Source organism: Epinephelus lanceolatus, chromosome 2, assembly GCF_041903045.1.
Source record: "Epinephelus lanceolatus isolate andai-2023 chromosome 2, ASM4190304v1, whole genome shotgun sequence".
NCBI classification, from domain to species: Eukaryota; Metazoa; Chordata; class Actinopteri; order Perciformes; family Serranidae; genus Epinephelus; species Epinephelus lanceolatus.
Genome location: NC_135735.1, coordinates 30,636,416 through 30,648,880, shown reverse-complemented (window position 1 = coordinate 30,648,880; position 12,465 = coordinate 30,636,416). Strand labels below are relative to the sequence as shown.

The 12,465-nt window shown below is 38.7% G+C and overlaps 1 protein-coding gene across 1 annotated transcript; it reads right to left on the bottom strand.

Annotated features, from left to right (window-relative positions):
- Positions 1–1,717: 1,717 nt before the first annotated feature.
- On the bottom strand, positions 1,718–12,032 carry LOC117258533 (aspartate aminotransferase, mitochondrial). Its single transcript, XM_033629541.2, has 10 exons — positions 11,857–12,032; positions 7,382–7,538; positions 6,710–6,838; positions 6,553–6,612; positions 6,306–6,467; positions 5,681–5,785; positions 5,322–5,472; positions 4,301–4,466; positions 3,966–4,116; positions 1,718–3,091 (listed from the first exon to the last, which is right to left on the bottom strand). The coding sequence occupies exons 1-10, from the start codon at positions 12,015–12,017 to the stop codon at positions 2,969–2,971; spliced, it is 1,365 nt and encodes a 454-aa protein (XP_033485432.2). The 5' UTR covers positions 12,018–12,032; the 3' UTR covers positions 1,718–2,968.
- Positions 12,033–12,465: the final 433 nt, after the last annotated feature.

Genomic DNA, 12,465 nt, shown 5'->3' with positions numbered 1-12,465 from the left:
TTACAAAAACATGATTGAAAAAAATGACTTATTCATTAAAAGAAATGTGTCAGATGATGACATAAACAAAATTATATTTGGTAACATTTTTTGCTGGGCTGTCACTGAGTATTGGTTATGTTAACTTTGCACAATTTGCATTGAGATATTTACACCTTATTTGTATTTATATTTAATTAACTATCCATCTTCTGCTACCATTACATATTTCACCTTCTGTACTTTTTATACTTTATATTTTCCAACATTCCTTATTTAATACAGTCTTTAATTTTTTATCTTTTAAGCACATTCTAGAATAAATCTGTATCTGCACTGGTATCTGTACATATATTTATCTTCATATTTATTCATATCATCTATAGCAAAGTATTCATTACTGCTCTTACATTTTAATCACCTTACACTGCAATACCTGCTCTGTCAACATCAAATTTGCAGCACCATCATAAGCATATCTACTGTAGCAACAGCTCTCTGTTGTAGTCCTGGGACTAGACTATCATTTCACTGCTGTTTTTTATTCTTATGGTTTCTTTATAGATTTTTCTTTTTACCTATTTTCTCCATCCATATGTGTATCTGTGTTTTTGTATGTGTTGTGTAAAAAGCTACTGGGTGCCTTAATTTCCCTTGGGATTGATAAAGTATCTATCTATCTATCTTGAAAATATATGGATATGAAGTTGTAAGGTTTTAACATTTAATGCAATACGTTAAATGTTATCTTTCAACCCTGTTTTGTGAAGGGGACCCATGTCAATATTTAAGGGCCCACACCTCATTATTGCCCTGAGGACCCTTAATATTAGTGGGTTAATCCAGTCATGCAGCAGGTCCAGTATGGAAGCTAATAAGAGACATGAGTATTTGGATTTTAAACAGCTACTTATTGCTTAATAATGGAATTCAAACCCGATTCAAACACCACTGAATTCATACCATTGAAATATTTTACTTTGAATACTGTGTATCTGGATGTATTCTCATGAATTTGACTTTTTTTGCAATGTTCAAATCTTCAGATTCAAATATTAACAAAAAAAAAAAAAAAAAGATTTGGTTGCACAATTTCAAATGGTCAAATCACATCCAAAAACTCAAAATGAATAATTTAAAATAGCAACATCTGGGCTGCCCACAACAGGGTAGGCTGGGTAGCCTGGATGTTGCTATTTGAAAATTTTAAACTTGAATTTTTAGATCTGAATTTGATCAATTGAAATTGAGCAATATGAATACTTTATTTATTTTTAATTCTGAAGTTTTAATTTTTTGATCTGAATTTGTGACCATTGAAAGACAAAGCATTCAAATCCATCTCTCAAAATTGCAAATCAAGAACTTTCAAAGAGGTGAAATGAGAACATTATACATGTGTTTAAAGTAAAATGTTTCCTAGTGTCTGGATTCAGCAGTGTTTGATTTTCAGTATTAGGTATTTAGGTGTTAAAATCCAAATACTTTTTTCTCTTATTTGCCTCCATAGACCAGATGCACTGTAAACATTACATGTTCTCACCAACACCTCTTGTCAGTTAGGATGATCTTTATATCTTCATGTATACCCACTGTGATATAACTAACACATGTATATGAAACCATCACACAGCATTAATAAGCATGGAAAGATGGGTAAACTGTTGTTAAAGATTAATGTTAACTGATCACTTCAGGAGGGAAAAAACTATTTAAAGAACACAATAGAAAAGATCACTCATGTATGATGATTTAATGTTTGTTCAATAAGGTACATGTCCAATGATCCATTATTTCATGACAGAATGCAAAACATGGAGGCGAAGTGCCAGAGACTTCAGACGTATGAGCAGACTGGGGAAAAGACCCCACATTTCTAAATGCTGTTTTGATGATGAATAGATTCATACACTGTACACATACAGCACACCAGGATGTGAATGACCATCTGAGTGAATGAGCAGCATGTGCATATATATATTCATGTTCACCCCGATCATGTACATCATACATCTATGTCAACCACACGTCTGTACTTGTAACAAATACAGACTTCATGACTGAAATAAAATTTAAAGAATGAGGGGATGGATTTTGGGCCTGTGATGGAATATGGGGGGAAAGACATCTCCACTGTTGAATCAAAAGTATTGTATAGTGTAATACAAAGTATTGACCACTTCTCTTTGCTGAGAATAATTGTGTTTGGCTTGTGTGCTTGTTTATATCTGGGGTTAAAAAAGAAGACTGAAAGAAAGCCACCAACTATTAAAACCAAAAGGTGATTCACAAATTTCCACTGGAAAAGTACTGAATACAAGGGAGATAGCTAGGCACACTCCAAACAGATATAATAATGAAATGATGACTGATTAGTTTAGATTAACGGCAACAGATTAGCATGATAGTGAACTGATTACCTGATTAAAAATAAAAACAGGATGCCAACCTAATATTGAAACTCAAACAGTGCCTTACAACTTATAAAGTGCTACGACTTCGTCATTAAAAATTAAGAAAAAAAAAAAGAACTCACATTTTCTAGAGTCTTTCGGATTGCAACAATGATCTCCATTTGTCTGAGAAACTAATGCACAGTCTAACATTACCCCGATGCTGGTTCCTGTGAGTGAGTGGGCCCACAGCACACATTTATGAGAACACTAATGTACAGCCAACAGTTGATTCCATATAATAAATAAGGAAGGATGATCCATCAGTAGTGCGGAAAAACATGTCTTAGAATTTGGCAGGGGAGCCTGTTTAGTGAAATGTAAAACAAAAAAAAAAGGTAACCAGAAACTAAACCGTTTGACAGCAGCAACCGTTCCAAGCTGAATTCAAGATGAAATCCAATCAAGAAACTGTCTAACTAAACTCTGAGCTCTTTTCTAACAGGTGGAATGGAGCAGACAGAAAACAGGTGACGCTTAAAGCTCCTCTTGAACACTGCTGCTTTGATTTCGTAGCTCTCCCAGCAGGACAAACTCTACTTGGTGACTGCATGGATCCCCTGTGCCAGGTAGCCAACGTTCCCAGAGGTCACGCCTGCCATGGAAATTCTGCCATCCTTGGTCATGTACACTGAAAACTCCTTTGTCAGGCGCTCAACCTGGAGGAAAGATAAATCACATCTCAGAATCCACGTCTGTAATTTACGAACAAACATTCCCACTAAGCTTTGTTCTCTCTCGTATCTCGTAAAGACACCTGTAAAGACACTGTTATGGTCGTTGGGCCCACTGAAGATGGAAGCATGAACATGTTCTTCTAAATCCTGCTAAGTCATAAGTTCTTTTGCATAATTAAGGTAAGATATTTTGTTGTTTTTTCATAAACTGGGCTGGTGGGAGCATGTAGAGGTTAAACAGATAAGGCCCAAAAATTGAGCCTTGGGGAACTCCGTCATTTTTGTACAGTCACATGGTAGTTCAAAAGGCAGGTCCTGTCTATCATATTGGATTAAAACCAGTTTAACACCCAGTTTTCCAGTCTGTCTGGTAATATGTTCCTTTCGACCATGTTGAATGAGTTATAATGAGTAATAATACCAAGACTAAAACTTTTTTTACTGTCTGTGTTTAAGGGGATGTCACTAAAGAGACCTTAACAAGAGCAGTCTCTGTGCTGTGGTCGAAATCCTGACTGAAAAAAACCTTACCAATTTTTAGGACCAAAAACAGCCTCTTCAATTATTTCAATTAAAAACATGATGTTTTACAGGGGCCTGTAATTCATATGAAACACTTTTAAGAGTGACCTAATAACTGCAGTTTTCAGGGAATGCGGTAAATAACCTGTGAGAAGAGAAGTGTTGACTGGTTCCTAAATATCTGATGCCATGCACTTAAATAAAAATAATAAAAATAATGTGATTCTTGCACACAGTTTGTTGTTGCTTTGATCAATAGTCATTCATTATACATATTTTTTTGTCTGTTGTTTTCTACTGTCAACTATCAAAGGCAAACTGTGTGTATGTGTACCTGATCGGGTTTGAGGCCTGTGAAGCAGAACATCCCGATCTGATCGATGACGTGCTGCCAGTTGTGGGTGGAGCCCTCCTTTTTCAGACCAGACACCAGCATTTCTCTCATCTTAATGATGCGGTTAGCCATACCATGGACCTCCTCCAGCCTGGGACGAATGACAGCCGGGTCAGACAGATCAATAAATGGATTTTGGAATAAATCTTAAACAGTTTGGTGAACATAAAAGAGAGACTTGGAGACTTAAACCTGAAATGTTTTTACAAATGTCCAAACTAAACATTCAGTTCAGGCAACGTGTGTATACATGCAACTACAGAATATATACATACCACAGTGTGCGCAGATCTGGTGTGTTGAGGATGGTTGCTGCAATTCTGGCGCCGTTCATTGGTGGGTTGGAGTAAATGGGTCTGATGAGGATCTTAAGCTGAGACTCCACCCTCTTTGCCTCTTCTGCGTCAGTACACACCACAGTGAAGCCTCCCACACGCTCACCTGTGAATACCAACATACACATTGATTGTTAGTCTGACTGGGTCATCTCTATGAAACAGGAAAGTTGTGTTAATCCGCTGAAACTGACAATTTAACCCCTTCAGTCTCAGTTGCATCAAGGCTTAACTCATACTTAAAGAACAATATAATGATGAAGGACTCAATACATCTCTATAGTATATGTAAATATCAAGAACGTGTCTTTGTAAAATGTGAAACATGTAATTTTTATTATTCGCTTTAGTCAGATTTCAGTTCTCAAAACAGAATTTTTCATCTGAATGAGATCTCACTGTTAGTGTGTCTTAATAATATGACGCATCACTGTGTTCGCATACTGAGACATTGTTTTGGTGAAGAAACCACTCTGAGCAAAAACACCTACTCTTAAATGACTATTTACTAGATGACTGCTTTAGAGAACGTGTAAATTAACTAATTTGTCTGACATTATAATGTAATCATATTCAGTGCTGTGAAAGTCTGGATATATATTTGTTTCACTAACTACCTTTCACCACTAGGCAGTGGTAAAACTCAAGCTACAGTTCACATTATCGGTTACTATGTCACATTCAGACCTGCCCTCGGTCATCCTGGCTTCCATGAATCAATGTATAGTAGAGCATATGAATAATTTAATCACCTCTTATTTCAGCAGATTCTTTGTATTATGACATATACCCAGATTTTAGCAGACTTTACTCAGCACTAGTTAAACTTACCAGTAATATTTCTATTTTTTTACATGATGAAATTTTAATAACATGTTCTATCTCATGTCAGTGCTGTTATCTGCCATGTGATTTTAATTAATATTTATTCAAGAAGACTTTGTAGTGAATTCTGACTGACCATAGAGCCCCATGTTCTTGGCGAAGGACTGGGACAGCAGAATGTTGTGGCCCTGCTCAATGAAGTAGCGAACAGCCCAGGCATCACGATCAATGTCTCCGCTTGCAAAGCCCTGATAAGCCATGTCAAAGAACACGAGCAGCTTTTTTTTCTATAAGGTGAAAAACAAAGGCACACAGACAACCTGTTAATAATACTTCAAGTGATAACAGCGGGATCAGTTACAGTGCTTATCAGCTGTGGCTTTTGAACTGTCAAAGATTTCCTGATTTTGAGATAAATAAATGTGTGCGCTGATATTTCATCAAAATGTCATTGTAAGCATTTTACAGAGCTTTACTGAGATGATGAACACTCGCCTTCACAATGTCAGAAATCTCCTTCCACTGCTCAGGTCTGGGGTCGACACCAGTGGGGTTGTGGGCGCAAGCGTGCAACATGATCACACTGTGCTCTGGGATTTTCTGTGACACACACAAAAAGGTTTTGGTTTGTAAACTTACAGCATAAACTTTCTTAGCTGAAAATGTTTTCACCACAGCACTGGCTGCCAGACACACAACTCAATACATTACTGACTCTAACCAAAATCGAATTAACTCTGAGATTACTAGCCTTTCAATATCAGCCGTCGCCTCTCATAATATTTTGATTATAAACAAAAATGGAGGCACAAAGTTCTTCCTGGTGGCGATAACATAAATACAGTTGAAGTAATAACACACAAATGAAAAATAAACCACAGAACAGGTGTCGTCAATTGTAATGGTCAACACCTCTGTTGCTAATTAAACTTACAATCAACCACAATTCTACAAAAAAAGAACACTACTCTGTGACTGTGTCTTGAATGAACTTAAGATTTAAGAGTACATAAAAAAGATGCAAAAATGGACTTATTCAACAAAAATATTTTCCCTAAGGGCCATGCTATCACAAATATCCCTCGACGCCCCCCCAGGCAGTTCATCATTACCGTCTTACCGAAATGTCATCAAGAGCTCCCTTGAAGTCAAAGCCACAGGTGGCTGGCTCGTAGTATCTGTATGCTTTGAGCTGCATGCCAGCATCTCTGAAGATGGGTGTGTGGTTTCCCCAGGAGGGTTTGGGCAGGTACACATCACGAGGACCTCCATGGAATCGAGACTGTGACATAGTAAAGATATGGTCAGATAACCAGTGTGACTGAAATTTATGTTTGTGGTAAGTGACGACTACAAGGGGAACTCACCAAAAAGTTGGCTCCAATGCGCAGAGATCCAGTTCCAGAGATGGTCTGGACAGTGATGCTCTGTTGGGAAAAGAGAACTGCTGCAGTGATTTTGACTTCAAACTGTTCAACCAATTTTAATTTCATTTAGTTTGGAGTAGTTTACAACCCAACTTACCCTGCCGCTCTTCAAGACCTCATTTTCAGCACCGAGAGCAAGCTGGGCGCAGGCCTTGGAAAACTCCCCCAAACCGCCAATGGGCAGGTACTCCTTATCCAGCTGTTTGGCTGCAATCATAGCCTCTGCCTAGAAAGGATAGTGTGAAAACCAAAAGGTGTTAAACAAAAACTACTGTGATTTTCTTGACTGATATTTGCACATTAAACATCTATGATTTTCTTAACATTTTGTTGAGACACTAATCAAACATATACACACCTTCTCACTGTGGCAAGGCAAAAATTCTCCTAATGATTAACGTGTGTTTTGCCCCAAAATACACTGAATGCTAAAATGTTCAGAAGTGATGTTCCCAAGGGAGTTCAGAGGCTGAGCTCAGATGACAAAGCAACAATGCACCCATTAGAAAGACCCTGACCAGTAACAACCTTTAACCCTTCAAGCAGCTGATGAAAATGTAAACCATGCAAGTCCCTAAATAGGAGTACTGTGGCTCTCTTTGAGTTCATTATTATGAGACTTTAAAACTCAATGATATAACAGATTTCCTAACTTAAGTGAATGGTAACCTTGGTATTGCATGTGGAAAATAAAATCACTGCAGGTGTGTGTAACATGAGGAAAACGTAGCATTAGTGCATTCACTGTAGGGACTGGTGACAGTTATACCTTGCGGACACAGCTGAGCACAAAGGGTTTGCCCTGGTCATCCCTGTAGGCTCCCACTCCCAGGTTCATCTTCTTGGGGTTGGTGTCCCTCTTGAAGGCTTCAGTCACCCCCAGGATGGGATCGGGGGGACCCATCTGCACTCCACCCCACCATGAGCTGCAAAGATACCAAATTAGATGAATATTGATGTGGATGTGATGAAAAACACTGAAGGGACAGAGAGTTCATCTGTGTGCACTGCTGCTCTGAATTTACCTCATAAACCAAAACACGAGTGCACCCTTACAAGGTCAGGAAATGAGCTGCTTCCTAAGTTTCCATGGCCTTACGTGACACTGGTCACACTAATGTAATGGACATATTAGCCTTGTTCATGTAACATGCTGTGGGCCTAATGCCCGAGCTTAACTCCTCATGTGACCTGTGGATACCACACTGACGTAGAGACACATGAACGACACATGCTCAGTGGGCACAGGTTTCATGAAACAAACATAATCCATTCAGAGGGTCCAGAGTCCAAAAACAGGAGTAATGGTTAATACGGATCTAAAACACAAACACAAACTCCCTTGTTCACCAAGTGACTATTCCCACCACCCAGCAAGGTTCTCTATAGTGTGATAAACATGCATGTCATTTACGAAAATGTTACAAACAAGCGTGCTAATTTTATTGGTTATTTCTGATATCTTTCTTTATGCTTTTGGCAATATTTACAATCCTTTTAAAAAAAACTTTCATTTATTTGGCCTACCGCTTGTTCACTTCTTTGTATTTTTATTGATTTGTTCATATTAGTCTAGTGTGACAAAATACTCCTGACTGATTAATCATTAGGTCACATACTGAAGACTTTTATTTTTTTTGGTAAAGGCAAACAAGAAAGTAAACCTACATTAAAAACAGCAAATGCAGATTTTCTTTTGTTTACGATTTTCTTTTACTTGTTTATCATGCTGTTTTGTTTTAATTAATTATTATTATTTTTCTTATTATTCTAACTGTATCACTTTTATTTATTCATATAAAATATGTACGATATGTACGTGATGCATGTAATACAAGTGGTTGCATACAAACTCAATCAATACTAGGTTGTCGAATGGTACAGTAATATTGTTGCAGGGATGGGGCGTATTATGTATTATTTCTAATCATCAATGCCTTTGAATTTATGTACTTTGTACACTATTTCTCTATGTACAAATATAAATAAAAAGACTTGGAGCAAAAAAACAGCAAATGCAAGTTGCCTATCAAATGTAAAAAGCACATGCCCTCTGACTTCTTGACCTCAGACTGACAGTCTACAGCTCATTGTGCGCATGACAGTAGTGCAGGCTGTGTCAGTGTATTAGATACACTTCAGACATATTACATACAACACACCCTAATAAAATTCATGAAAGTATGCCTACACACATCAAGCTCTGAAACAAACAATGACCACTCCAATTTAAATTGGAATGACTGTTTTTTTTAAATGTGTCTAGCTGAATGTCCACACACACCTGTGTAGGTGTCATGTCCAACGAGAAAACCTCAACAGGATCACAGGCCCTTCATCCCTCCATCTCTATAAAGCATCTATCCATCATAAATAATGAAGAAAATTCTTAAAACAGAGTTTCTAGATCAAATGAAATTTGTGGAAGTGGAAAGGCAGGCAGATCAGGCAAAAATATCCAAAACTTGTTGGAAGGAATATCATCATACATGTAGTGGTAGTGTTGCAAACACAAGCTGAGTCATCTGTGCTTAATGTGCATTCTGCATTGAAAATACAATCACAGGTGAAATCTACTTAAGATATCTCTGATGTTTACACATGCCAACAAAGCAAAGATGAATGCAGTGATTATCTCTGCAAGCATTTCTACTTGTTATAGTAACAGAGATGTTATTTTCTGCTTCCTGCACAGGGACTACAGATGTAAATGAGTTTATAGCTTACTCTGATACAGCCAAGAAGCTGTGCATTGCCCCTGTCAAATAAACAAATAGTATGCAACAATCACTCAGAATGAAGGTCTATAATCAGTGATAGTGGATTGCACAATTCCAATGTGGGGGCAGATAAGATGAAAGAAATGCATACAAGTACATAGTAACTACAGCTCAAAGATTTCATTACAAGAGTTAACAGTATGAAATGTAAATTGAAGTAAAAAGGTAATCAACCAAAGTGATCTTTAGCAGATCAATAAATACCTTTTGTGTGATGAAGATCTGATTAAATCAGTGCATTATTGGTTGCTTTGCTACTGGATATCTGGCTACTGTGTCATCTCGGATTCTTACCGATTCAATACTCATCTTTTGTTCTTTAGATTATGAAATTAAATATATTATGTCACATGTCTTCTTGAAACATGAGGGTTGTTGCCTGTTACAACTGTTACTGCACTGCTGCTCACATTGTCTCAGGTTTCCTCTACTTTGTGAAGCCTCTAAACTGTGCAGCTAAATTTAGGCCTGAACACTTTGCAAAGGGCAAGCGTCTCCAAAGCCTTGCCAATAAGATAAAATAGATCACACTACTGCACTGCATAAAAAATAAAGGAGTGTGAACTGAATGGGGTCAAATAATGTAGGTGCTGCTTAGTCAGGCCTCGCAACTATTAATTCAAATACAATGGGGTGTGGTGATCCTGAGGCTCTGGTACTACAGGCAGGACACAACACAATTGGAGCAACACTTTACAAGGCAGAACAATAACACCCTGAATGAAAACTGCCTTGGTGAAGCTTGTAATGTTTACACTGTGTCTCAGAGGTATTACTTTTTGTTGCATTTTGTAGTTTGTGGTGCAGTTGTGTTGTAAATGCTGTTCTACTATGCTTCATACTTCCTGAATCTAACATTCATAAGATGTCCTCTTTTCAGTGCAGTGCAGTTCAGCATAGTGTAATATAGTAAGCAGCAAACTGTGAGTAGATTTAACAAAGACAGTAATGTAATGTTTATGGGTACATATGAGAACATTAATGAGGCGACAAAATGATGCGCATTTTTGGAAACAATAGCGACTGCCATTATTTTACTACTTGTGTAGTTTTATTTTCAACACAAACAAAATGGTGAGTTTGGGAATCCTGCTGTATAGGGCATCATGGGTTCCAGCATTATCATTCTGAGAACCACACAGGGAACCTTTGAACAGCTGAACATCAGAGTTTATATAAACATCCCAGTGACTGACAACTTATCAGTGATCAATAGACCAAAGGCTTATTTTACCAAGTGGTGCAGGATTACTGAGTTTACACGGGTGTTCCTGCACCACCAACTGCTCTTGATACTACTGTCTGACAAAAAACAAAAACGTCTGGTTGCAAGTGGTGTGGGGGGAAACCCTATTGTCAGTTAATTATTCTCTGAAACCAGACCAATGTGCATGAACATGACACGGCACGATGAACGGAAACTCTGAAATACACCCACACAGACAGGAATATGATAGCACCAGCTAGCAAAACGAAACCCACAGTTACACCTGCGGAGAAAGAAGAAGAGGCTGAACAAAGACAAGGACACAACGCCTGAAGACAATGTCTACATTTATGGAGGCTGCATGTGAACTATTTTATTTATACAAAGGCGCTGCGGTAGATCTAAACGACTTTGCCCTCCAAGCAGACCCTGAAAGGACATCGCTGACAAAATGAGCTTCACCGCTAGATATTAGCCAATCAGCGATCAAAGGCGGGACAGGAAAGCCAATCAGCGATCACAGGCGGACCTGGACAGCCAATCAGCTGGCACGACTTCTTCAACTACGACAAGTCGCTAAGCTCAAACTGTGCGAGGGATTTGACAGCTGAAGCCTTCGCGATCGTGTAAATCATTTACAAAGTTTCCTTTGAAACAAAAACAAAGAAAATACAAGCCAATTTATAAGACATGTTACTATAACTAATTTAAACTATTTCAACCTCTCTGGCGTTGTTAATCTCACCTACACACTGGACTTCTAACAGCTAACAACTGCCGCTGACACACCAACGTGACTTTCATCAGTAACGTTAGCAAGCTTCACTGACAGCAGCGCCGAGTTACCCTCTGAGGTCAAGTCAGTGTTAATGGGAGAGAACGTCTAGCACAACAGGTGCTGACCTGTTAGGTTATCAAGTCATAAAACAGGAGTCTGTAGCGGTTACCTGCATATGGGCATTAACGCTAACTGTTAACGTTAGCTCTAGCAGAGGCTAACATCAGGGGCCTATTGGAATCATTTGACCCCTGTTAGCTAGCCACCAGGTGAGACTAAAGTAATTACAGAGCAGTGCAGCGTCACGGTGATGACTGATAGAACTGTTAACGTTAACATTAAAATAACGAATGCTTTGCTGCTCAGTATAACGTTAGCTGTAACTATATGAAGGCTAGCTGCTAACATGGATCAAGACAATAGTATGTAAATGTCTTTACAGTCGTTAGCTTTAAGGGTAGGCTATTCTTGTTGTTTACCTGTTGCGGGTGGACAGCACTCCCAGGGACGGGGAAATGTTCCCCAGACAGTAGATCACCTTGTTTGACTTGAGCAGGGCCATCGTGGTGCTGCGCTTGGGAGCAGAGCCTCGTAGGATGTGGACGGATGTGAAGGGCAGGCACGACCACGACGCTACCATTTGACGACGTGCTGACGTCAGAGGGGCCAACGATCAGTACAGTGGAGACACATGGAGCAGAGCTGAGATGATAATCTGACCAGTAATCCCCACTGGTGTGGTGTGGAGGGGGCAGCAGAGGAGGGAGCGGCCAGGATAAAAGTCACATAGGAGAAAATAACCTACAATAGAAATACAACAAAATGTCCAAGACATTTCCAACGTGCAAGGCTTAGTTGGATAACATAAAAAATGTCATAGAATATTCCATAAATAAATATGTACAATTATATCATAGAAGGTCCTGAAGTAAGAAAGGACAACGTTCTGGGTGCATATCAACACAAAAAAGTCTCGAATAATTTTTACAATTTATTCCTGTTTACATTAAAGGGATGGGATTGAAGGCTGGAGTCCCTCCAACAGTTAAACTCTAGCTGTGCGTTCACACCAAACGCGATGGACGCGA

Coding starts and splice junctions, on each gene's coding strand:
- LOC117258533 (XM_033629541.2), bottom strand. CDS start 12,017: ATGGTAGCGTCGTGGTCGTGCCTGCCCTTCACATCCGTCCACATCCTA. Junction 5,786..6,305: donor GAGCTCTTGATGACATTTCG/GTAAGACGGTAA, acceptor TGTGTGTCACAG/AAAATCCCAGAGCACAGTGT. Junction 3,092..3,965: donor CAGGCCTCAAACCCGATCAG/GTACACATACAC, acceptor TCTTTCCTCCAG/GTTGAGCGCCTGACAAAGGA.